The sequence below is a fragment of the Acanthochromis polyacanthus genome, chromosome 4 (assembly GCF_021347895.1).
Source record: "Acanthochromis polyacanthus isolate Apoly-LR-REF ecotype Palm Island chromosome 4, KAUST_Apoly_ChrSc, whole genome shotgun sequence".
In the NCBI taxonomy this organism is placed as follows: Eukaryota; Metazoa; Chordata; class Actinopteri; family Pomacentridae; genus Acanthochromis; species Acanthochromis polyacanthus.
Window position 1 is genome coordinate 44,435,577 of NC_067116.1, and position 27,686 is coordinate 44,463,262.

The 27,686-nt window shown below is 39.6% G+C and overlaps 2 protein-coding genes across 2 annotated transcripts in view; one reads left to right on the forward strand and one right to left on the reverse strand.

Moving 5' to 3' along the window:
* Positions 1–10,404, reverse strand: part of acbd6 (acyl-CoA binding domain containing 6) — a 51,824-nt gene extending 41,420 nt beyond the window's left edge. Inside the window, exons 1-4 of the mRNA XM_022207355.2 lie at positions 9,901–10,404; positions 8,640–8,704; positions 7,962–8,058; positions 1,857–1,933 (exon numbers count right to left, since the gene is read on the reverse strand). Coding sequence (XP_022063047.1) covers positions 1,857–1,933; positions 7,962–8,058; positions 8,640–8,704; positions 9,901–10,179 — 518 coding nt within the window. The 5' untranslated portion in view covers positions 10,180–10,404. The remainder of the gene's footprint in view (positions 1–1,856; positions 1,934–7,961; positions 8,059–8,639; positions 8,705–9,900) is intronic.
* A 3,520-nt stretch (positions 10,405–13,924) lies between these two features.
* The window catches only part of xpr1a (xenotropic and polytropic retrovirus receptor 1a), a 133,951-nt gene continuing 120,189 nt past the window's right edge, over positions 13,925–27,686 (forward strand). Inside the window, exons 1-2 of the mRNA XM_051947732.1 lie at positions 13,925–14,337; positions 21,668–21,719. Coding sequence (XP_051803692.1) covers positions 14,269–14,337; positions 21,668–21,719 — 121 coding nt within the window. The 5' untranslated portion in view covers positions 13,925–14,268. The remainder of the gene's footprint in view (positions 14,338–21,667; positions 21,720–27,686) is intronic.

The window sequence follows — 27,686 nt, forward strand, 5'->3', positions numbered from 1 at the left end:
GTTTATTCATGAGGCTGCGCTCGTGGGGGCCACACCCACTTCCTCGTCTGATGGCCACCGTGACCCCGAGTGTCCCTGGTGTGTGGCCGCCATCCGTCTCCCCCGGCAACTAATCAATAGGCCGGCTCATCAGTCTTTCGTCGATGGTCGGACAGGGCCGGCCTGACGGGTGCATGACACGTATATAAAGCACGAGCCAACACACACACGCACGCGCCTAAGCGGACAGTGTAAGGTTATAGGATAAACACAATCGCTAAAATAAGCGAACAAATGAACATGTGTTGTTAGTTTCCAGCACACATGAATCCAAAGACACCAACGGGCGATAAACAAACTAATGATTAATGCGGCTCCTATGAACAACGTGACATCAGCAGCGCCGCAAAGCATCCTGGGAAGGTCACAGGCTACTCTGTCATCACGGGGCTACCGAGGGCGTCGGGTTTGTGTACATATGTGCAATCGCATGTGTGCGTCCGGTCCGGTGTACTGGCAGATATGTCCTTCATCCATCAGGCCGAGCTGGTCGCAGTGGCGCAGAAAACACTCATCTACCTGGCCTGAGCTCCGCTGATCAGCACCGTGGCCACGCCATCCATCAAAGCGGGCGCACACCTACACAATCTGTCACCGCTTCCCCCCCCACAGGAGGCTGCCCGACGTGGCCGAGCTCCACGGAGGTCCGAGGAACAATGAGAAGTGGAATAACTCAGCTCTGGCTTCCGGCAAAGTGTTCGGACAACAAAGCCTCCGCTGTTCATCAGGATGCTTTTTCAGGGAATTACAAATGTAGCATTCAAAGCCTCCTCAATCACGCACTGATCAGCTCAGTAGCCCGGGGATATCGCTAATCAATCCCGCTTTTGTACACACACACACACACACACACACACACACACACACACACACACACACACACACACACACACACACACACACACACACACACACACACACACACACACACACACACACACACACACACACACACACACACACACACACAGAGTCTGAGATGAGCAATGCAATTAACTGTGTGTCTGGTTAACAGGTGCTTAACTGTTTAATATGGAGTGTGTGTTGGTGTGCGAGAAAGAGCAAATTGAAATGCAGCAGAGCAGTGAGTGTGACAGCTCCGGCAGGTTACGCATGGATTCGGATGAAAATTCGCAGCGACGTATGGCGAAAAAGTGTATGTTTATGTGTCACGGAGGTGTGTGTTTGCGCCCTTTCCCTCCCGCCGGTTTCCCCTGGAGGAGCGATGCTGCCGCCGGGAGGAGCAGCGTTCTGGGAGAGCTGCTGTACCTGCCTCGCTCTGCCGTCTTCATCACCCCCAGAATCGTAATTAAAACAGGGAGACTCTGGCCGCCTCTCCCGTAGACCGTGCATACTAATCACACGCAAGCATTTATGAGGAAAACCTGCAGGATTCACACGTCTCATTTTCATCTCCAAAAGAGCTCTCTTTTCATTGAAATGAAGATGATTTGGGGTGGGGTGGGGGGGGGTGTCTTTTTTTAAGCTTGAGTAAGTCTGCCAGGCAAGAGCAAATGGAGAATATATTTCATTAACATAAATCAGGACTGTATGACGTCTCCGGGCTCTAACTGCAGTTACGCTCTGTTGGATATAATGGAACACAGCACCAGGACCAGCGGTTAACAAAGCCAGACTTAGACTGAGTTGACCTAAGCATTAAATATGTGGTGATTCACAAGAGGAGGGAAAGAGCTGAGTCTGTTGGAGCGCCCTGAAGAACTGGGAAACACTTTGGCATCGGAAACACAATCAGTGGATGCTTTCCCTTTAACATCCAGCGTCTGAACGGTGGTTTGTGTGGAGGATATAAATACCTGATCGTCTCCTCCTGGTACAGAGAGCTGACTGCTGCTCCTCCGAAACCCGTTCTTCTTTCTGCTCCTCGTCTTTCCTGTGAGAAAATATAACACCGAGGATTAAAAAACACCCACCTTAAACACAGAGAAACTTAAAAAGTACGTCACAAACTCACTGAGCACCAGTAGCTCGTTCAGCAGACTGCTCTTCTATCCTGTACGGTCAGACTTTTGGACCGTAAACAAAAGGGTTGAACCCGTCTATTCACCGTGAATGACCTCACCTATAGCTTTTGGAAATCTAACACCCAACAAAGTTCAAACTGCGGCTCCGGAGATGACCTCACCGCTAATAAACGACCAACAAAACGCACAGAAACGGCATAAATTACGTTGCGTCCTAATTACGGCTCTTGTTAATCTTCATGGAATCCCATATTACACGGGCCCCCGAGGCTTTATTGCCCAGACCATTCTTTGCTGACCAACCTTGACTCACAAAAGGAACCCGCACAAATCTGATTTTCAGAAAATGGGCAGAGTGGGGAGAACATGACAAGCGAAGCAAAACAACCGCGCGTGCACTTTTGGGACAGCCTAATTCACTTGAGAAAGTCGGAATATTCGCTGATGCACTGGCCCTGCTCCTCTGCAGCATAATGCAATATAAAGCCAGAGTCTGCTCAACAATTGAGACAGGAACAGAGGTCAGATTGTGGCTATTATTCTCTCCCCTGCTCCTCTGTCTATGCACTCCCTACTTACACCATTTAACCGAGCCTCCCAAAGAATAGCGGCCGCCGCGCTGTGGCGCTTTGTTAACGCTAATACAATCAGGTGCCTTTCAGGGGGGCAGTTGTGCGTCGGCCGGCCCGTCGGCCGGCCCGTCTGCTGGGCTCCCTCCCCCCCCCACCCACCCCCCCCCACCCACCCCACCCCCCACCCCCCACCCCCGGCATTGTGCAGCTGCGGGGGCAGAGTCAGCGAGTATTGCCCCCTCGCTGCACGGCCAAAAGTGTCAGGTTGAATATGCGGTTGGCGGCGATTAAAGAGACGCTGATGAGGAGGGAGAGCGAGTCTGGAAAGAGTGAAGGGGTTAAAGAAGGAAAGATGATGGGGGGCAGCAGGTAGCACAGAGGTGGAGAACAAAGACGGGATGTGGACAAGGAAAAAAGAAAGAAGTGTGGAAAGAGGCACAGCAGCACATGTGACAGGCCTTTTGCTTTTCATTCTGGTGGAATAAAAACCCAATTCCCCCTCTCTGGGGCTGTTCTTGTCGACTGGCTCTGATTCCCCCCCCCCCACCCCGGTTAAACTATAGGTGCAGTGAGGATCCGTTTATCCAGATGTGCTCTATGGACACAGGTTAGGGTTTTTTGTAGTTATTTCATGTATTATATGGATCATTTCATATAAAATCAACCAAATGTCAAAAAAGTTTCCACCTGACCCTCAGAGAATCACCTGATTCTTTGTTATTAGTATATTTGCTATTCCTAAAGTCAGATGTAGCTCAGTGAAAAATCAATCAGTTCCTCCCACCTGATCCCCTCAGAATCAGCTGGTTTTTCTTGTACAATAACTTTACTGCATTCAGTGAAGCCATGCAAAGCTTTACCTTCATATTTTGAGTATGTTCAGAGTTACAGGTCTTTGAAGTGCTCAGGTGTGGGTAGAAATGTCCCTGAACATACAGTATGAGTATATTGGCTAGAAAACAAGCCTGATATCACATGTAGGCAATAATAAGTTATTTCATCTTTATAATTTATAGTGATTAATACTAGTTATTTTATGTATTACGTGAATCATGTCATATAAGATCAACCAGATCTTTAAAAAGTTCCCACCTGACCCTTTATTATTAGTGTATTTAAGCTTCAGTCAATTCCAGCCATTTTCAGTACGAAAAAAATCGCTAATATTCTATTTGTAAATAAAAAATATGACGAGAAATACAGGGAGTATTGGACGGGCATCGCAAGGTGCATTTCCTTGAAAATGACCTATTCATGGATTATATACCGACTTCAGGACATGTTTTGGACAAAATATGTTACTAGCTTGTGTTGTCTGGATGTCCAAGGTTGGATTACGGCCGTTTTTTGTGGAATATTTTCATCTGTGTGTAATAATGAACCCGGAAATGTGAGTCGCGCTGTGTACGTTGAAGCCGTGTATAGAGAACGGATGGATGGATATTCGTTGTTTATCGGACAAATGTGTTTATATTACCCGCTGTGGTAATCGCATCTGAAAGTGGTTTATACCGGCGGATTCATGAGAATCTAAGCTTTCCATCGACGTATAGTGTTTGTATAATCGCGTTTGCAGCCTTCGGACATTCTTTAAATTTCTATGCAAATTAGTAGGTGTACCGCTGGCGGGACACTGAAGTTTAACGGGTTAATGAAGCGATGCAAAGTTTTACCTTCATACCATCAATATTTTCTGAGTTAGAGGCTCTTAAGGTGGTAGTCTACCCTAATTTATTAAACAACTTATTTTGTTATAATTTCTAAACAATGCAACCAATCAACACAAAACTTCAGAAGGAAAATAGCTATAAACACCAAATGTGGTGCTGACTCCTGATGTTATTATGGATGTTTTAAGTAGACAGATTTTCCTATTTTTGTATACTTGACTGATAACCATGAAAAGAGTCCTTTTTTTCTATTTGAGCAGAAATATTAGATGAAGTAAAAATGTGTCTACTTAAAACATACACAATAACATAAGGAGTCAGCACCACATTTGGTGTTTATAACTATTTTCCTTCTGAAGATTTTTGTTCCACAAGATTTTTTGTATCTCACCAAATCTGTTGCTACCATGGAAACTATAAAATGTGGCAGACTTTAGCTAAATGTAAAACACTTCTACTAAATCTATCTTTCTTTGTGCCAAGTTTTGTGTTCATTGGTTGCATTGTTTAGAAATTATAACACAATAAGTTGTTTAATAAATTAGGGTAGTCTACCACCTTAAGGTACATCGAGGTCGGTCCCAATTTCACGTTTAAAATACGTCTAAGTCTGAAACACAAAGCATCATGTCTAGAAGATGATCCTGGTATCAAAATGTAAAGATGAGACCTTTACAGACAGACACATGAAACCTCCAGGTTCTGAAAAACACATTTGAATTCTGCTAAAAACCACAAACAAATCAATTTTACATCCACTCCAGGGGTCACGATCTAAAACTTAATCATCATTTTGGTCATGAGCATAAATATTATGAGATAAATTAAAGTGGGAACAGTAAAACTGCAGCAGTTTAATGTTAATGACAGAGTCCTAGAAACAACCACTGGTACGCTGGATGGGTTTCTGTTTTCTGATAATTCACCAGAGAAAACTTTAAAGGCAAACCTTCAAGATTCATATCAGCATGTGTGACAGATGGTCGGTCAGAACAAGTGAGAGAAAATAAAAGGATCATTTTTACTTATAAACATGGTTCCTCCTGTCAAAACAGTCACCCCATTTACTTCAAGGACCTGTAACTCTTGAAAATACTCCTAATATGAAGGTAAAGCTTTACATAGCTTCATTAAAATACAATGAAGTTATCGTAGAAGAGAAACCAGCTGATTCTGAGGGGATCAGGTGGGAGGAATTGATTGATTTTTCATTGAGCGACCCACATCTGACATTAGGAATAGCTAAATTGATTTTATCTCAGTATTTTGAAACCAATTTCTCAAATACTTCTAACCTTAAAAACTCCCATTATCAGTAGGTACAAAAAAAAAAATTTTAAATGGCTGCCACATTAATGCCAACACAGACCGTAAATAGTCAAATCAAGCTGCAGCTTCAAAGCTCTGACATGCTGCGGCCCAGGAAGCAATCAGGCACTTAAAAATGGAGGATTTTCACTGGATTTGTTAAGAAACTGTCAGAATAGTTACTTTAAATAAAGGCAGCATATGTAAAGATGTCAAGAAAAATGTGACACATAAAGAACAGATCTACAGTTGTTTTAGTATTTACCATGTCCTCCTCCAATTCGTAGGATGGCTTAACGCTTCTGTTGTCCTCATTTACAGACACCAAAAAAATATTATTTCCTTGTCTGAAAAAAAATCCAAACATTCAGCAAAAAAAATCCACAAATTTCTGAAAATTTGCAAAATCTTCAGGAAGAAAATTCCAATAATTCCTTAAAGGTATCCCTTAAAAGTTCAATTTAAAAAAAAAAAATCCCCCAAATTTGGCAAGAAAATGTTAGTAAATACTTTTAAAAAATGAGTAAAAATCTTTTTTAAAAATCCTAAAAATATCTAAAGTGATTCCATATATTTCAGTAAAACTTCTAAGATTTTCTTTAAGAACATTCACAAAAAAAAAAAAAAAATCCAGAAAAAGTCATTGGACTTTGGTTGATTTTTTGATGAATGTTCTTAGAAAACATTTTTAACATTTCTTTTTTTTCCACCAAAAAATGTTCAAACATTTCCCAAAAACGCTGAAAATGTGGACATCAGAAGTTTCACTATGAAAATATATTTTTTTCCCACATTTTCAAATTTTAAAACAAGTCAATTTTGACCTGCAGGACGACATGAGGGTTAACAGAATCCCTCTTCTGTAGTGGACGTTGTGAAACAACTTCTGCAGAACCACAGACACTTTAAAGAAGCTTTCTTCCATTCAGGATTAAACTGTGAGCCCATTTACTGAACTTTTGCCACAGAATTCAGGGCTGTATGTTTCAGATCATCCTTATAAAATGCTGCTTTTAATATCCGACTTTCCTCTCTGTGCTCCAGATAACCGTCTTCCAAAATAAGCAGACAGTACCTGGTTGTTGTTGTAACTAAAAGCTTCTGTCCCACAGGACTACCTGTCCATGGCAACACAATTCTCTTTAGTGTCAACACGTAAACAGTCACAACTGGAACATCTCAGCAGCTGTAATACCTGAACACTTTCTTACATTATTCACATCCAAAAACACCAACCGCTGAGGAAAACAATGCAACTTTTTTCTACATGTACAGAAAAATAAGCCTGAAACAACAGGTTGACACTGACACCTGCTGGTATGGACTTTCTACTGCACCCTGAAGGCAAAGCAGTGACATTAGATGGTTCTATAGTTATTTTCTTCTGACTGTGGACCTCTAACCTCTGCAGACCTGTTTTGGTGAACTTGGATGACCAGTTCAGTGTGATTTAGCCACATGTTATAATCAGGTACAGAAGGTCTCAGAACTCTAAACAGACAGATAATATTCTATGAATGTGTAAATGATCTTCAGCTCAGTATCCTCACAGGTGACAAACCAAACCAGAGTTTTAAAGAGAACAAAAAGATTACAGCAAACAAGATAAGGTTGTGTTTGAAACTCACTTATAACTGAGGCTACTCAGATCATTCACTTCACCCTCATGTCGTCCTGTGAGTCAAAATTGACCCGTTTTAAAGTTTGAAAATGTGGGGGAAAATATTTTCATAGTGAAGCTTCTGATGTCCACATTTTCAGCATTTTTGGGAAATCTCTGAACATTTTTTTGGTGGAAAAAAAAGAAATGTTAAAAATGTTTAAGAACATTCACATAAAAATCAACCAAAAATCCAGAGAATTTCACTGGATTTTGTTTGATTTTGTTTGTGAATGTTGTTAAAGAAAAAAAAATAGAAGTTTTACTGATATATATGTAATCACTTTAGATAGTTTTTAAAAGATTTTTATTCATTTTTTAAAATAATATTTACTAGAATGTTCTTGCCACATTTGGGGGATTTTTTTTAAATCAAACTTTTAAGGGAATTTAAGGAATTATTGGAATTTTCTTCCTGAAAGTTTTGCAGATTTTCAGAAATTTGGGGAATTTTATTGCTGAAATTTTGGATATTTTTTCAGACAAGGAAACTATATCTTTGGTGCCCGTAAATGAGGACAACAGGAGGGTTAAAATGGTTTTATTGAAGCTTTCTTTAGAGGTAATAATAAACGCGTCCAAATATCTTTAGGATTTTTAATTTTACTAAGATCAATTTTGAATCTATTCCATCACAGAATATTAAACATTTCCATAGCATAATACAGAATATACCGCAGTTAGGCCCTGATTTCTCATGAACAATTATTAAAAATAACATTATTACCTTCGTGCTGCCTTCAGGGTCCAACACGTTGACACAGGAAATGTACTCTTGCATCGCCTGCTCCGGCTCCATGTCTCCCAGCTGCTTCCAGGCCTGCCTGTTACGATACCACAATTTATTGATCAGTCGTGTACAACAATAGAGATGTCATTTTTATCTGCATTGGGTATTGGAATGATCAGCAAAAACATCAGAGCAACACTGGTGAAGACACAATGTGAAGTACAATAATCTAAGAACAGGTTAATAATATTAGTAAATGTAACGAATACAATTTGTTTAATAGTTTGTGACTGAAAGTTTAAAAGTGCTTCAGATTTAAACAGCAGAAACAAGGATTTCAGGCTTTTCACATGCAGAGGTACAATAAAATGAGTGGAACTTGTACAGATGAGCTAGTCATCTCTCTCTATCAAACACACACCAACAAGTACTTCAATTCAAACTCCAATCCAAGCAGCAAACCTGTTACTGTGTGGCTGATCTGTTAGATTTTATTACAAAATATGGGCTACAACGTGCAGCTAGAAGATCCCCGCCTTCCTGGGAGCTTTCTGCGGGGAGTTGCATGTTCTCCCTGTTCATGCATTTCTCCAGCTTCCTCTCACAGTCCAGAAACATGTTGAGGTGAATCGGTGATTCTATTGTGAGTGAAATTGTTTACTTAGTGCCACATACCATTTTCTCTGTCCTTCAAAGTCAAAGAAGCCGGGCTTTGGTGTGTTACACTTTCCCACTTTGACCTGTGAATAAAAGAACAACTTATTCAGCTGATCTCATGTTTAGTGAGGTGTTAAACACAAATCGACAAACGTGCTGCCGCATTCACAGAACTACGGTAAATTATCTTAACACATCTGAGAAGAAGAAAATGACAAAAGTCAGTGATCTTCAGTTCAGTTTTAGGTTTATTGTGATGCACAGAAAGAGTAAAAACAAACTGATCACGAGAGACTGCTCGGTTTTCTGTTCTCTGTAATTCATTCTCATGTGATTCATTCTTGCTATGCTAACGCTTTGAGATGACATAAGCTATAAATCTGTGCTACATCAGGGTTTCTGCAGAAATCAGACAAATTTAATGCTTTTTAATGCCATTTTAATGCTATAATATAAAAATTTTAATGCCACGACCATCAACTCAACAAATTACACGGGTTTAATTTTTGCAAAAGATGATTCTTAGATAAAAACTGTCCCCAACTGGCTTGAATAATTATCGCAATGCTTCGGCATGTTTACGCGGATGCACATATCTGACGGATCACAGTCTATCATTTCTATTATTACTGTTAAATATTTTCTTGAAAACTGCAGAAAGAATTTTTAATGCCACTGAGAATCTAATTTAATGATTCTTAATGCCATTTAAGGCCTTAATTTTCGCAAAATCAACTTAATGACTATTAATGCTTTTTAAAGCCCTGCAGAAACCCTGTATATAAATAAAGCTTAATAATTAATGAATGCATCATTAGATGAGGGAATGATGGACAGATGTGAGGATATTTATCAATCTTAGCCACAAACGGTGTCCACTTGAACATTATTGGCAACTAAATGCATTTACAGAGATTCTTCTAGCAAGTTTTACAGCCAGCTAGTATCTGTCTGCTGCAGTTAACCCTGTCCATGGCATGATATTATTATTATTTGCAAAAAAACAGTCAATTTTAGAGACAAACTTGAGGTGTTCATGTGGAGGAGAAGTGTGTATGTTGCATGTATGAAGCCATGATCAATCTAACACCTGTGAGTTGTGTCCTGCTCTCCTCCACACATGGCTCATCCTGCCTAAATGTTTATACACTTCATTATACAGCTTCAGGGGCCTCACTCACCTATAGGACCCACAGGTAAATGAAGAGTCACTGCGTGTTTTTGTCATTTGAAGCCACATTCTGCTCGTACCTGAAGGTTTAAACCCCCCAGCCCTCACCTGCTTGTACCGGGCGTACAGGTACAGCAGCTGGTCCTTGCTGGCCGTCTGGATCAGGTCTCTGACGCGGTCGGCGGCAGCCTCGAACTCCCGCTCCAGCTCCTCTCCCTCCGGCCGGTCCCCCACCTCCATGGCGCTGCAGTCAAACTTACCCAAGCCCAAGTCCGAGTCCGAGTCCGAGCCGGCCCCACCGAGCGGCTCCCCCGTGTCGGGCCGGGCTGGGTCCGTACCTGAGCCCGTCGCAGTGTCCGGAGAGGACGACGGAGAACCAGAAGCCATTGTTGTTACCGTCGGTATCGCACCGAGTCCCGGGAGGAGAGCCGCCGAGCCGAGCGAGGACCGGGGAGGCGGGCGGATAGCACCTGTCTGGCGGCCGTTTGTGAGATATTTCAGCGGTCGGTTCGGTTTTAATCCGTTATCGGCGAGAATCCGTGACAGTCGGATTTGTTTCTGCCGTTGGTCCGTCTCTGGTACTGTCCGCTAAAAGCGCCGGATGAAGCGAGTGCTGGGAAGAAAGGTTCCGGATGCATGTCGCTGTGGGAAATGCGGTGGACGGAATGAAAAGGACGTTTAAACAAAGAAATGGATGGGGGATCATGACGTTACACATTCTTTGTTTTGATTTAGTATTTTTTTTTTAAATGATGATATCCAAATATAAAGAAATTCTTTGAGTGTTTTTAGTGTTTATTGTAATAACCCGGCTCTAAGGACATGACCAAAGGACGGGAGGAGTGCTTTTTCAAAATAATCAAGTAATTTATTACAAATTAGAGCAAGATAAACAAAGGTTAACTATGAGCATGGAGTGTGTCTAGTCTGTAACATCAGTAGTATGTATGTGGCTGTGTGAAAATGATGTGTTGAAAGATGCACTAACAAAGAATACTAAAAGTATGGTGCATGTGGCTGAGATGACAGGAACAGAGAGAGAGCTGCCACAGGTCACTGGCAGCCAGTATATGCAATGGAGGTGGAGCAGCGGGCCCAGGTGCTCCACATCACAATGATTGTACCTGGCCCAATCCCAGCACCTTGGAGAGAACAGATGTTGTTACTCTATTGGATATATAGGTACACGGGCCGTCACATTATGGTGTGGATGACAGGTTAACATTAAGGCCTGAGGCTACCTTTATTAATGTATGTTAAATGTATTAAGAGCAGTTTTTCAGTAAGAGAATGTTGTATAAATCTTTTTACATATAAACGTTCTATTACTTTATCACATACAGCTGCTACTTTGCTAGTTTTTGTGTGAAAAATTTGGACCTTAATTATCTCAGTTATTAACTGTGGTGTTTGGGCCTCCTGGACTAGAGTCCAGAACTAAATGTTTTTCATTTATTTTTATCCGTGCAAAAGTATTTATAATTATGATAAACATCCCTGGATTTATTCATCCAATTGTTCTATTTAAGGCCCTCAAAAATAATATGATTCAGGCGATGATTAAAACTTTGGGACATCATTGTGATGTATTTACTAAATCAAACTACTTTACTGTCATGTTAAATGTTTTGTTATGAAGATTTTTCATTTCATAGCAAGATATGTGCAGCAGTGACACAGGGCTGCCTACAAAAATGTTTCACACCAAAAGCTGGGTAGTTAATCAGAGGAGCAGATCCAAAGGGAAAGAAACCACTGAAGAAACCAGAAAAGCTTGGAAAAGTTCATCTAAAGATGGTTCCCCGGTGGTGGAATGAGTTACCAAACTCTATTCAAGTTCAGACATCAAAGTTGCACAATATTACTTGATCATTGTTAAAAATCACTCAAAAATATTGAAAATTACACTAAAGTTTTCCACTAATGCATATAAATGATCCAGAATTGCTTTAAAACATTTTCAAAATGACACAAAAATTGCTCACAATGACACCAACTGTTGAATATGACTCAAGAAATGTCTGGAATCACTCAACAACTGTTTACATTCATTTAAAAATGTTTCAAATGACACAAAAGTATTACAAAAAAATATTCCAACTGGTTTAAAATTACTCAGAAATTGTTCAAAATGTTTGATAAAGTTTCCCAAAGTCACCCAAAAATGAGGCAAAATGAGAAACTAAAAGAGGAAAAACTGCTAAAACAAAACAATTTTCCTCCTAAAATGTCATTTGCCTATCTGCTGTACTGATGAAGTTCTGAGGCTCAAAAATGATGGAAAAAGTCCATTTAAAAAGTGATAAATCTGAACAGAGAGTTGCTCTCAGTCTTTAGGAACAGACTTAAAACCCAGCTGCTAACTGAACACCTTTTGACAGACTGAAAAAAGCAAAAAATAAATATAAAATTCCAGTTGCCTCCTGCACTGCCTGTAGACACCACGGTCCTATTATCACACTTGAACTTGTTTTATGGCTCTTATCCAGGTTGTTTTCTCCTGAACCGATCCTTGCTTGTGTTGGATCGACTCTCAGATGTGTGTCGCTTTGCTAAATAAAATTATAGAACTGTAGAACGACTAGTTTAATGACTTCTCTGTCCAGTATGAGTATCACCTACCAAATTCAGTCTTCACTTCTGAGTTCTTATCGGTTACGACTGCAATTAGCATCATTTTTCATTTAATTAAACTGAAACATCTTCTTCTGTTGATGCCAGTCATTACACTTGCAGCAAATAATCAGTTTTATGTTAGAATGCATTGACACGCTTTGTCCAGCAGAGGCCGCTGCTGACATGTTGATGTTTCACCTTTGGGACCGTGATGAACGCTGAGAGTTTGTCCCAACAAAAAGTTCACCAAGCCAAATGAAAATGGACTCAATAGAGAAATAATTCAGCAAAACCTTAAATCAGCCTAATCAGTAAATTTGTGTTGAAACGAAATAATTATATGATGCACAAAATTAAAGAAATATTGATCGAGTTTTAAGATTATTTCTGGTTTTGCCCTGACTTCACGATGACATTCATGTTGACATTAATTTATTACAAATTTAAAAAAAAATTTTAACAGTGTAAATCAGTATAGAAGGTATTATCTGTAATTTAACAGTTGACTAAATTATTTACCATTTCTCACATTTTACACATTTCTTTCAAATAATGAATAATGTCATTAAAATAGTGTAATAAAAAATAAAAAATAGAAAATATTTATTGAATAAAATGTCTTTCTAACGTCTACATTATTTACAGTTTTAGCCTTTTTTTTATTATCATGAACCCTTGCGTGGTCCTGCAGGTCAAAATTGATCCATTTTAAAGTTAGAAAATGTGGAAAAATATAAAAAAAAATCCCAGTGAAACTTCTGATGTTCACATTTTCTACATTTCTGGGAAATCTCTGAATATTTTTGGTGGAAAAAAGAAATGTTAAAAATGTTTCTTAAGAACAGTCAGGAAAAAAAATCAACCAAAATCCAACAAATGTCACTGGATTTTTGTTGATTTTTGTGAATGTTCTTAAAAAAATTTCTTTAGAAGTTTTACTGATATATACAAAATCACTTTAGATATTTTTAGGATTTTTGGGAAGATTTTTACTCATTTTTAAATAAAAAAATATTTGCAAGAATTTTCAAGCCAATTTTTTTTTAAATTAATATAACTTTTAAGGGAAACCTTTCAGGAATTATTGGAATTTTTTCCTGAAGGTTTTACAAATTTTCATAAATTTGGGGATTTTTTTTGCAGATTTTTTTTTTTTTTTTCAGATACGGAAACAATATTTTTGGTGTCGGTAAATGAGGACAACAGGACGGTTAACATGTAAATTCATAGTTTTAGCGATTATTTTTCCTACTTTTTCGTCTATAATTTACCACAACTTGTAAAATAACAGAACATTTTTCAAGGAAATCTGAAAAATGTTTAAAAGTAGATTTTTTACAGTGTGCTGTTGGATCAAACTGTGAGTCTAAATGTCAAAGTCTGAACTTTTTCTCTGTTTTTCTTTGCAGACTCACAACAACAACCTCCTCGGACAGCTTTATGGACCGAACAGATCGCCGGTGAATGGTTTCGGTTCCTCCCGGTGCCAGCAGTCCGTCCGGTGCCGCTGCGCGCCCTGTGACGCAACCACGTCGCTGTGGCTCATTGCGATGGCGGACCGCAGTGTCCCCAGACCTGCCCAGGGAGGCACCGAGCAAAGTCGCTGAAGCTCCGCCGTACCGGACACCACCTGTTCAAGTCGGACGCCGTCTCCGCCGACCCTCGCTCCGGAGCCGTAGCATGACGGACCGGACCCGCTCGGAGCCAGAAGTGGAGTGAAGCCGCGGAGCGCACCGGGCGGACGAGCCGCATGTTGAGCCCGCAAGTTGACTGACACAACAAAAAAGTCGCGTCGACGGCGAACGGAGAGCCGCTGAACGGATTTAACGGAGCTCTGAGGGGGACACCGGTTCCGGCACAATGAAATTCGCGGAGCATCTTTCGTCCCATATCACTCCGGAGTGGAGGAAACAGTATCTCCAGTATGAGGTAAAGTGGAAACCAGCCTCTAATTCCAGGAAAAACCTCCTGAATGTGGCCGAGGAGGGAAGAAATCAGCTTTTAAGTGTTTGAGGGACCTGAACGAGTCATTTTAACTCTGAAAAAAGGTGTTTTAAATCCATAAATGTGTGTTTGTTTCAGTTTGAGAGCAGCTCACTCCAGAGAGCAATAAAGCAGCAGAGATAAGGGAAGCTCTTTTGTTTATGGAGGGGAAATTGACTGCGGTTGTTAAGAGCCATGGGGAGCATTCAGGTTTTATTATTGCTGTTTGCTGACTTTATGACACAGAAAAATGAACAAAATTAACCAAACAGCTGAGTCACTTTAAAGCTGGAACAACTAACAAAATCAGTTTTCCCTTCATCTTAACAATTCATAAACCAGATATTTTCAAAAAGCTCCATAAATAATTCATTGTAGCTTTCATTGTGTGTTGATTTTTCACATTTTCTTCACAGATTTGAGTTCTTTGTAATAATTCTTTGCAGAAATGAGCGTTATCAGTCTCATTTGAAGTGTTTCTTCTCATTTTTTGTCATTATTTAGTGTTTTTTCCGTCACTTAATAGGTTGCATGCACGAAAAAGATAGAAAAATGCTTATTGTCCATCATGAGTCCAAGAAAAAGTCTCATTTTCTGCATTGTGCTTTGATTTTTATTAATTGCATCACATGAAATGAGCACAAAGGTGACACCAATTATGATTTCTGCAAAAAAATCTAATTAGCATTTTAAATTTTTGCTTATTTTTCTACCTGAGGTTTGAAAACAGACATGTATTGACACAGTTTTGCTAGAATTTGAGGATTTACTTGTGTTTTTAGCATCTTGCAGTGAAAAAAATGAGCATTTCAATCAACGGAAAGCTGCAGAGCTGCGTCCAACGTGATGTTCCGTCTGCTTTCTGGATCCAGGAGCATCTTTGTGTGCACACAAGCTCTTTGTTGGCTGCTGTTCTGCACTTGAGGAGTGTTGTATTTTCTCACCCCACTTCTTCTTCTTCTTCTTTACACTCCGTCTGCACATTAGCAGCTTCAGCGCAGACATGCAGCGACAGGACGGGCTGCTCACTTCCATTTAGCTCCATGAATTATAGACAAAGACCCCCGTTCTGTTCCCCCTCAGCTGCAGCAGCAGACTCAACACAAGCGCTGGTTTTATTTTGGTAACATGCCCTGAGTGTTATTATTATTATTATTATTAAGTTTGGATCTTCTCAGCTTCAATGAAGACATCATCAGGCTGCAGAATAATTAAAGCAGAGGAAATATTGAGTGGAAAAAGCTGCACAGAGGTCAAATCTGCAGGAGGGTTTAATTTAGAAATGAACATCCAGCCTGTGTGGTGTCTCTGTACGTGCAGACTGGAGGGACAGATGCATGGCCATACCAGCCATTTTACACCTCCAGTCTTCAGCGTCGCTCTCGCTGACCTGAGATGGATGGTGATAGATTTTTTTCTCTGTCATCTGTCTTTGGTGCTGCAACAGTTTCGACTCATTTGACAACCTCAAATCTGACATTTCGGTTGATTATTTCAGAGCGTTTTTGCAAGATTACCAAGCAACTGTTGGAATTAGATGCATTTTTGTCCATTTAGGGATGCTTTTAGAGGTCTGTGCACGCTCCAGAAATATGAAAGATGCGCTTCACATGGAGTCAAGGTCAGCGTTAGGCTTTTCTGACCACATATGTGACTCGCCGTTGTTGAATTATGCAGAACGAGAGAGTCGTTTTCTTCTGTCTATACGCTTTGTGTTCTTCTTGAAATCTGAATTATATATAGGATGCGGAGCGAGGATGTGTCTTTGTGTCTGTCTGACCTCAATAAACACCGTTGCCTCCTGGGTGGGCGGGGCAGGGGGAGGGTCACGCCCAAACATGGACATCTCACCTGAGAATCGGACGTTCCCTGAGACAATACAGCACATCAGAACAGGTCGAGAGTTGGATGATTAAGTCATAAAAACAGACTTTAAATGAGATTTTTGTGGGTTTTCTGTGGAGCTGCATCCTTCATAGTGTTTTTTTCTGCACCGTGGCCCAAACTGCTGCTGTATTGTCATTTTTTTTTAATGCATCTACTCAGTTATATGACGTAATTCCAGCAGGTTATCGTAAAGACGCTTCCACAGCGGCTCCATCTCTGCTGCCCGTGTACTTATCTGCTGGTTTGAAGTGATATTCTTGCCTTTGTGTGCTGCTGGTTCCATTAATTAACCTGCTGGCCGCTTATTTAGCTCTTTATTTATTTTTTTGAGCGCTCTATTGTGCGGGTATCGGCTCAGATTGGTCAGCCGGTTTCCATGCAGATGAGGCAGGACAAATCCAGCCCCCAGTTAGCCGGGAACCTCATCGGAACGTGCAAACATTGACAAGGCGATTGAGCGATCGGGTAATTAGGTGTGTGAGCTTCATCCTCAGGGAGCGGACTTCTAAACCTTTATGCTAAACAGCTGCTTGGTACCGAGCTGTGAGATTCCCGCCAAACTCTGGATGCTCGTGCCAAAACACTGAAGGACGGCGGCTGATGTGAAGCGTCTTAATTGAGGGAGAGTTTTAGAATTAATCTTCAGCAACTGTTGTGTAAGTGCAGCGAACAGCGCAGGTACAAAGGAGGAATGAGATGCAGGTGTGTGTGGGCGGCAGAACAAGGCCACTTATGCTTTTACCTCTGCAGTCTAATCACTTGTGTGAGCTCAGAGGAGGAGGAGGAGGAGGAGGAGAGAGCATGTAGAGACTCTGATTTACAATTCAAAGTAAACGACAGATGTGTGTTTGATTTCAGTTTCTGATCACCGTTTGTTCACGACTTTATTTAAATACAAATGAAATGTAACACAAAGGAATAAAACTGCAGTAAAACAATATGAACCACCCCCAACATCATTTTACAAGGGAAGGACTCAAAAAATCAACCAAAATCCAACATATTTTGCTGGATTTGGTTGATTTTTTTTTTTTTTGTGTGAATGTTCTTAAAGAAAATATCAGAAGTTTTACTGATATATGTGATCACTTTATATATTTTTAGGATTTTTTTGGAAGATTTTTACTCATTTTTGAAAGTATTTACAAGAATTTTCTTGGTAAATTTCGGGATTTTTTTTAAAAATAAAACTTGAGGGAAACTTTTAAGGAATTATTGGAATTTTCTTCCTGAAGGTTTTGTAAGTTTTCAGAAATTTGGGGATTTTTTTGCTAATTTTTTAAAATTTTTTAGGTCACTTAGAAATGTCTGAAATAAAAGCTGTTTTGTTTTTAATGAAGATGACATTAACCCTCCAGTTTTCTTCATTTAGGGGCGCCAAAAAATATTGTTTCCTTGTCTGGAAAAAAAAATCCAGAAATTCTGCAAGTCTGAAAATTTGCAAAATTCCAATAATTCCTTAAAAATTTCCCTTAAAAGTTTTATTTTTAAAAAATCCCCCAAATGTGGCAAGAAATTCTTGCAAATATTTTTAGAAAATGAGTAAAAATCTTCCAAAAAAACTTGTAAATGTATCTAAAGTGACTACATATATGTCAGTAAAACTTGTAATTTTTTTAAAGAACATTCACAAAAAAAAACCCAACCAAGATCCAGCAAAATCCACTGGATTTTGGTTGATTTCTTTGTGAACGTTCTTAAGAAATAATTTTAAAATTTCTTTTTTTCCACCAAAAAAACATTCAAAGAAGTTTCACTGTGAAAATATTTTTTTTTCCACATTTTCAAACTTTTGTTTTCTAAAAACACTCACCAAAAAATCAACCAAAGTCCAATGACTTTTTTCTGGATTTTTTGTTGATTTTTTTTTTTTTTTTTGTGAATGTTCTTAAAGAAAATCTTAGAAGTTTTACTGATATATATGGAATGATTTAAGATATTTTAAAGATTTTTTTTGAAAATGTTTACAAGAATTTCCTTGCTATTTTTTAAATAAAATCTAAGGAATTATTGGAATTTTCTTCCTGAAGGTTTTTTGCAAATTTTCAGAAATTTGGGGAATTTTTTTGCTGAATTTTTGGATTTTTTTCAGATGAGGAAACAATATTTTTTGGTGCCTGTAAATGAGAACAACAAGAGGGTTAACAGGTTTAATCTTTCTTTTTTTTCCTGAACATCCACGGTGAGGTTTGTTTTGTTTCCTGCACAATGAAAACTGTGCATAAAATCCACAGATAATCCACACTGAGTGGGTTTAAAGTGTGATTTATCAGCGTGTTTGAACATTATGTGTACAACGTTCACGGCACGCCGACCGCTGAGATCCTCCTCCTCTGTACCTCCCTCCTTCCTTCCATCCTCACCTCGTCGTTCCTCCCCCACTGGGAGGACATCTGGTCCCCGACCAGACCTGCCCTCTGCTGCCTCCTCCTCCCCTCTCTCCATCCTCCCCACTCGTCTTTCAGGGATCCACTTAGCTGCACATTCAAGTGATCCATCGGCTTTCTGAGGCTGCTGATTCTCAACAACGAGCATCGAGCATCACAGAGGAAACCTTTCCAGTCCTCAGATACGTCCGTAACGCTCGATGCGTTGCCGCTCTTAAAGGATTCATTTCAAAGACAGCGTTTAATCAACAGGAGGCTCTTTATGTGACGCAGTGACAGTGTTTGTGACTGAGAGTCATCATGTTAATGCAGGGTCACTACAACTAATGGCTTCTAGTACGCTATAAAATAAAAACGGTGATATTTCAGCAGCTGGTGCACCAAAAAAACACAGGAAAATAACAGAAAATAGACATCTAAGAACAATACAGCTACTTTCCATGTTTAAATACGTGTTCTAGCCTGAGTTTTACATGAAATTATGTGTATTTTTTTGGCTTTTTTAATATTCAGTGAAGGATATTTACATTTAAAAAAAACAATAGTAATAGGCACGTACATAAGTTCTATGTATCTAATAATAAAAACGACTTTTTTACACATTACCGCTGTTTAGACAGTAATTTTTCATAGATCGTAAACAGAAAATACATATTCTAGCCTTAATTTTACATAAAATTACGTGTATTGTGTATTTTTTGGCTTTTTTAATGTTTAGTGAAGGATATTTGCATGTATAAAACCAAAATGCATACATTGTTTGTTCGTAATAGACACATACAAAAATTTTATGCATCTAAGGATAAAAACTACATTTTTATACATTATCACTGTTTAGACAGTAATTTTCCTAAAGTAAAATAACAAATACATATTCAAGCCTTATTTTATATGAAATGATGTGTATTTTTTGTCTTTTTTGTTATTCAATGAAAGATAATTACACTTATACATAAATTATGTACATCTAAGGATAAAAACTATATATTTTTTTTACATGGCCAGTGTTTAGAGACACCATACACTGATAAAAGCACATTTATTTCACATTTTTATCTCATTTAACAAACAAATTTATGCAAAATTGCAGAAACACTATTCGTTTTCTGTTATTTTACACTAATTGTATCTAATTTTAGAATTATATTTACAATAGTAACTTGAATTTATAAGTTTTGTGTAGCAAATAAAAAGGAAAATGACAAGAAATCTGAGAATTTATTTTTCAAATATAAATTTATTAGTTTTTACTTTGCATGAAATGAGACTTTTATAGAACATTAAAAGAACCACTATTATAATAATAATAAACAAAGAAAACACATCAACCGGCTGAGATTCCTGCTCAGAAACGTCACTGGTTGTGCGTAATAATATGCGTCAAAAATAAAAGCTTGCAGCGTCATGGCTGATATTTCCTGCTCCACATCATTCAAATTCAGATTCCTGAATCTGATTTTAAAAAGAGCAGTTTTTAAATGTAAAATGCCTTAAAGATATCCTAATAACACTAAGTCCATTAGCACTTTCTGCAAGCCTCAACTGTTCTTAATCGCAAATGCATTTTATTAGCCTGTTTATGTTGAAAATAATGGAAATTTTATTATAAGTTGCAGGTTTTTAATATTTCACATTAGATGTACAAATTCAAAGTCTGTTTTTTGTAATCATATAAATAGTTTAAGGTATTTAGAAAGCATGAATAAATAATAGTAAAATAAAGAGTAGAAATTCAGTATTTTTACAGTGTAGGTTTGCATTAGTTATTGTCTACAGGTTTCAGCGCTGATTACTGCCGAGGCTGCAGGTTCATCAGAATCCCCCAGAGAGCCGCCCCGCCCCCCTCCTCCCGTCACCATGGCGATGCCTCCACCTTAATGAACGCCCCCCCAGTTTCTATTTCCCACCTATTAGCCGGCTATGGCGGCCGGTATTCGTTAGCCAGGAATTAGTCTGAGCCGAAGCCGCCCGGTTGCTCTCCTGTGATGTTTGTCAGACCAGACAGAGACTCTGATGGAAAATGAAATGTTTCCTCTTCTGCGTTTGGTGTTGGAGAGTCAGAGTGGATGTTTTAGTAGCAGCAGTGTGGATTTCTGTCCACCTACACGCTGGGTTTCTCACACTGATCGCTCACGTTATGTTACACAAGCAGCAGGTTTTATGTAAACCTGCATGCAGACAGGAAAACAGACAGTTTGGTGACAGGATTTCCCCCTTAACCCTCCTGTTGTCTTCATTTAGAAAATGCTGTTTCCTTGTCTGAAAAAAAGCCAAAAAATCTGCAAAAAAATCCCCCAAATTTCTGAAAATTTGCAAAACCTTCAGGAAGAAAATTCCAATAATTCCTTAAAAGTTTTACTTTAAAAAAATCCCAAAATTTGGCAAGAAAATTCTTGTAAATATTTTCAAATAATGAGTAAAAATCTTCCAAAAAACCCTGCAAAAATATCTAAAGTGATTACATATATATCTATAAAACTTGTAAAATTTTCTTTAGGAACATTAACAAAAAATCCTGGATTGTGGTTGATTTTTATGTGAATGTTCTTAAGAAACATTTTTAACATTTCATTTTTTCCACCAAAAAGTGTTCAAACATTTCCCACATTTTCAAACTTTTAAACGGGTCAATTTGACCCACAGCACGACACGAGGGTTAAGATCATCAAAGAAAACCAAAGTAAACACAGAATGCACTTTTAAAATGATGATTTTTATTTGTTAAGGGGAAAAAAACTATTCACAGCTTTGTAGCTCTGTGTGAAAAAGTGATTTCCCCCTAAACCTGCTGACTTATTGAGCCACCTTCAGCAGCAACAACTGAAATCAAGCGTTTTCTAGAAGATATTTCATGTAAATCATCCCACATTTACCATCTATACGTACAAAATCCATGAACTCTGTGAACTTGAACATCCAGGAGGGTGAAGCAGTGAGTTTTTGTGTGTTTTTTGGTTCACTGTTTGCAGGAAATAATTTTTAATCTTCCTTTTCCTCACCAGGCGTTCAAGGATATGCTGTACGCGGCGCAGGACCAAGCTCCGTCCATAGAGGGTAAGGAGAGCCCCTGTTTTTATACGAACAGACAGACAAAAACACATTCACAGACACACACTTACGTAGCCAGTGGCCCCTTTTTGGGCATCCCCAGAATAACAGCCTCTCATCGGCTAAAAATAGGCGGAAATTATTGCCGCTGCTCGCTGCACACTCTGTGACTCAACAAGGCCAAAGCTAATTACTAAATCATTACCTTCTAGCTGCTATCAGAGCCTCTGTGAGCCAGCAGGTGGAAGGAGGAAGGAGGAAGGTGAAGAAGAGCGGTTTCAAATGCTGTTCTTAACGTTTGTTTACACCGTTTAAAGTGGCTGCATGCTGGAGCCAACATGACAGAGCTGGAGCAGTGCAGACCACAGCAGAGATAAAGGAGGCCACCGGCTAGAATTACTCTCTGGCATTAGGCTGAAAGTGCTGCGTGATGACGACAGGAATGTCAACCATTTGTTTTCGTTTCAGTTTGTTGGGGTAAACAAGTTCCTTTAGTTGCTGGTTGTGCTTTACGACGCGGTAACGGAGCGTGTACGGAGACATAAATCGGAGAACGTCCTCCACACGGCTGCACAAAGTCACTTCTGCTGTGTTTGCGTGTCTGTGGTGAGGGCGCGTGTGTGTGTGTGTGTGTGTGTGCACGTACAGTAATAGGTTTTCAGTGTTGTGCAACTCTTCCCTCGTGCAGCTGCAGCTCAGTTCCAGCAGAGCGACTTGATGTAGATGGAAGTACGATGTGATTCTATTCAGGAGTGACAACAGAGTCACTGAGCCGCTGGAAGGCAGAGTGTGTGGTAGTGTGTGTGTTTGTGAGTTGGCTTCAGGCATGAAGATCACTTTCAGACGTTTGCTGACTTGATTTTTCGCTACAGTAGGTGTGAAAGTAGCCCTCGAGGATTTCTTATGTAAAATCTTCTATGAAAACCAATTTAATCCTCTGAACCCCGAAAACGACTAGGGCTGGACCCGAATATCCGAATATTCGTTCACTACGGCGGTATCCGGATATTAATTTTGGTATCCGAATATTCGCTGTTGTTGTTGATTTCTGTGTCACGATGCACAGCAGATATTTTTGAGTTCTCTTTGCTTTTAGCCGTGGCTGTGCTGTTTCCATAGAGGAGCAGGACTTTATTTGTAGTGAAAAATGATCCCACAGTGAGGAAAAATGCAACAGAAAAGCCTCAGAGACTGCAGGTTGTTTAAGCTGTGTTGCTGTTCTGGTTTTCGAATTTATTTTTTTGATGCACAAGAGTGAAATAAATAAAAAGGGAATAGACATGATTTAACAACATGGAACAAACATGCGTAGTAAAACTAAGCAGGAATCCTTTAAAATGAAGCGAATGCAGCACAGACAGTGTTCACCGTGTTTGGTTTTATGCTGTCAAGGTGCACAGGAGGCATTTTTGAGTTGTTCTGTTTGTAGTCGTGGTTGTGCTGTTTCCGTAGAGGTGCAGAACTTTATTTTGCGATGAAAAATGAGCCCATAGTGAGGGGAAAAAAGGGGTAAAAAATGCCCAGAAACTCAGTTATTTTAGCCGTTTCTTTGGCCGTTTGCTTGGTTTTAAATTGTCAAACTGCACAGAAGGCCTCTGTGAGTTTTCTCTCCTTCTAGCCGTGGTTGTGCTGTTTCCATAGAGGTGGAGGACTTTATTTGCAGTGAAAAATGAGCCCACAGTGAGTAAAAATGCAACAGGAAACCCTCGGAGACTGCACATGAATGCTAACTGGCTCCGTCTGCAGCTGCATTGTGATTTCTTGTTCCTCTGTAGAACATTTAATCCTCGTGCCGGACACACATCTTGTTCGTGGATGACGTACGAGCAGCGTCTCTGCATCGAGCCCCGTCTCCAGAGGCCGGATGATAAATTATTTCCTGTCTCAGGTCTGAGTTGTGCTCGTGGGTCACCGTTCTGTTTCCGGCTGCTCGTCCTCGGATCGGTGAGCGTCTCTTATGAACACAGACGGCGTCAATCAATCAGCCGAGGATCATCCGTCCGCCGTCGCCGTGACATCTCGGAGTTCCTCACTCAATCACATTGATTTGTCTTCTTTTCACACGGCAGGAAGGTGCAAAGAAAGCAGCAGATAGAAGACGTCTTTCAGTGGATCTGGCAGGTGTTCTGTCTGTTGCAGTGTTGTAGAGTTATGTGGGGAAGAAAGAGGTCAAAACGAGAACAGCGGCAGAGACAAACGGCATTATTGAGCTCTGAAAAGCAGATCCTCCTGTGGCTGAGATTTGTGGGCTTTTCATAAGAGAAACAAGATTAGGAAATGTCATAAAATACAGGCTCACCGCAGCACTTTCTCTTCACATGTGATCGACTCCAACGGACAAATCTGATAAAGTTCAACCTGTGACAGAATGATACTGGAAGAAATAAACTGCAGCGACTTATATATGGATTTATACACCGAGGCCCGGACTCCAGTAGACCCCTGAAGGTGAGCTGTGGTATCCGGTACCGAGATGTTAGCAGCAGATCCTTTCAGTCCTGGAAGATGTGAGGTGAGGCCTCCATGGATTGGACTTGTCTGATCAGAACATCCCACAGATGCTGGAGGTCTGGGAATTTTTTTTGGACAAGTTTTAGTCATCTGCAGCATTTAGAAAAAGATTTTTGACAAGATTTATGCAGCTTCAGACTAATTTTGAATCATTTTGACAATGTTACAGTCATTAAGGACACAGTTTGACTGTAAATTGGGACACATTTCAGTCATTTTAGACACAAGGACATGTTATTTTTTGCACCTTCTTTCTTCTATTCGCACGTTTTGGACTGATTTTGGGGAATTCTGGACAATTTTTTATGCGGTTTGGACGACTTCGGTCGTTTGGAACAATTTTCATGTAATTTTGGACGAATTTTAGATAAATTTTAGTAATTTGGGTTGTTTTTTGATGAGGTTTGGATAATTTTAAGCACTTTTTAGTTTTGTTAACGACGACGTGCACATCTGTGAGAAGAACAGTGTAAACCAGGAGGAATACCAGCGTGATCTGCATGTTCTTCTTTTATGTAAAAGGAAACCTCCACAGTGGAATCCCATTACTCGATTAATCACCAGAATAATCGATAGAAGGCTGGATTACTAAAACAGTCGGTAGCTGCAGCCCTAGCACTGGCCTAGCCGTCTTGTCAAACTGGCTCACATCCTTTTTTGTCCATTTTTCCTGTTTCTAACACATCAACTTTGAGGACAAAATGTTCTCTTGCTGCCTAATAACTCCAACCCCCTAACAGGTCAGAATGTGTGTATTTAGACTCACACAGGAGCAGAGAGTGTTCTGCTGTGAAAAAGTTAATATGTGGGGAAATTGATGCTGAAAGAGGAATTTCCACCATCCTGCAGCGTTCATCTGAATGATTTATGAGCCTTTAATGAGTCCATTCAGTACAGCTTTTTAGCGTTTTCTAAACTGTGTTTAATCTCTGAATGTTTCTGTTCCTGCGCTGAGGACTGATGGTGGCGGTTTGATTCAGGGACCTGGTCGTCTCTGCTGCTCCGTCCTGTAGAAAAAGCAGCGTTTTGGTATTCCGAGGTCGTCCCGCTGCCTGAGGGAGACGGTTTACTGGCTCTATCTACCTGCTGTAGCAGCTGATAGAGACTGAACGGTGAACAGGCAGAGCTTCAAACGACCTGTCAGGACTCTGCATATGTTCCTCCGTCAGACTGTGACCACACATCAGCAGCACCACTAAAATATGTGTCATGTTCATGGCTGGATCTCTTCATAATGCATTAATTGTCTCTGGTGCTGCGTTTGGCGTTCGTTCAAACCGTCGATCATCACCTCCAACGTAGTCAGACACAGAACAGACGGCAGAAAATCCGCGTTTTATCGTCACTTTATCCTTTAATTTAAACAAGATGGATTTACAGTACATTGTGTAAAAACACTGTGAAAATAAGGGCAAATATCTGTAAAATAATTATATTTTTGATTATTTAAATACAGTTACTGTATTTTTTTTTGGTCACACATTGCACAGAAGAAATTACAATTTGTAAAAAAAAAAATTACAGATTTTTTTAAAAATTTGACATTATCTACAGATTTGTCCCTTTTATTATTATTTTTTAAATAGTCAACACGTAAAGGAATTTTTGGCTTTTTTTCTGTGATTGATAACATTTTATCTATAATACAATAAATCAGTTTAAAAACAATATTTACTATTTTTCAATCCTTAATATGTGTAATTTTTACTTTAAAATACCAGGATTTTTTCAGATTTAGGCCCTGCTTACACGAGGACGTTTGTGGGGAAAAACGTCAAATTATTTCAACAAAACACCCTACCGTTTATACGAGGACGGCGTTTTGGGGGCTTAAAAACGCAAAAATTTGAAACCGGCCTCCAGAGTGGAAAAGTTGAAAACTCTCCGCCGTTACGTTTCCGTCTAAACAGCAAAACGCAAAACTTTGCCAGAAAAAAAAAACTTTGCCGAGATCTGACCACGTCACGTACCCGATTACGTCACATACGTGCGCCGGTGCTTTGGTTTGCCGGCCGGTACAAGGACGTAAACAAAGATGTGATTATTTCCATCCTTTGTACCTTCAAGCAACTCTGGCAGCTCTATGTACACTACAGGAGTCGTAGCAACAAACGTACAGAATCTGTACAGATTCCATTCATGAACATTTACCGCGGCGGAGATCCGAAAAGGGAGATAGTACGCATGCGCGTAGACATGACGGAGTTTTATCACAGCGCCACCCAGCTGCCTGGCATGCATATCCAATCGAATTCCACACACTATAGAGTCACCGCATATACGCAGATTTCCTTCAAAACCGTTCGTCTAAACGTGAAATGACAAGACGCCACTTTTGCGTTTTCTGTTAAGATGGTCCTCGTGTAAACGTAGCCTCAGATACAGCAAAAACAGTCAAACATTGTAAAAGAGCAGATTACTACATGTAAAAAAAATATTGCATAGCTTTGGCCTTTTTTTATAATCGATGCGTAAATTAATTTTTTTTCAGTAATTTTATAAAACAAATCCTGAAATTTAACAAAACAGAAAATCTGTGAAAAAATAGACTTTAAAAAATAATTATTTTTCAGTCCTTAATATACCTAATGTTTCTTTTAAATGACAGCTAATATCTGTAAAATAACAGTATTTTTTGTTTATTTTAATTGCATTATTGCATAAAAGAACATTTTTTAGATACAATGTTAGTGATTATTATTTGTAATTTAAGTAATTTGGACAAAAATTAGAGTTAAAAAATGTTCCTTTTGTCATGAGGAGAATCTTGATAGACCTGCAGTGACCGGTGCACATTAAAGTGGACTTTCACTTCTCGTTAAGCTGCTTCGTTTCCTGCCTGGTTGCTCTCAGTGTAATAGTAATTAAAACCCAGCTGTCTCAGTGCAGAGAACAGCTGCTTGGATCTCTGTTCCAGCCGTTAGAATGAGTTCTACCCCGACTCTGATTCAATTATCCCGCTGATTATTACTGAGATCACAGAATAAACACTCAGCTTTAGTAAGAATCCGTCTGCATGTCGCGCTATTTCCACTAAAGCTCACCTGCTGCCTGATTTAAATCATGAAGATAATTCCTGATGATTCCTGCGACTCATTCATTGTTTCATTCATTCATTCATCGTGTCGGCTCTGTTTCTTCTTCTGTGCAGGGAAGACGTAGTGATGCTGGATTCTCACCGAGGATCAGTTTATGTGGCGTCATGAACACACAGAAGGTCTGAGGAGGGAATTATTGATCTGCAGCTCAGGGAGGGATTTTTCATCTGAATCACAAGTTTTAGATGTCAGAGATGAATGAATTAAACCAGCGAGAATATAGGAAATCTGATCATTTCTCATCTTAAACACCACAGGATCATATTTTAACAAAACAAACAAACGCGCTGCCTGGTTGTTGGTAAATTAAATATCGTACACCAAATGGAGAATAAAAATGCGTCATTGTGCCGCAGGGACACTG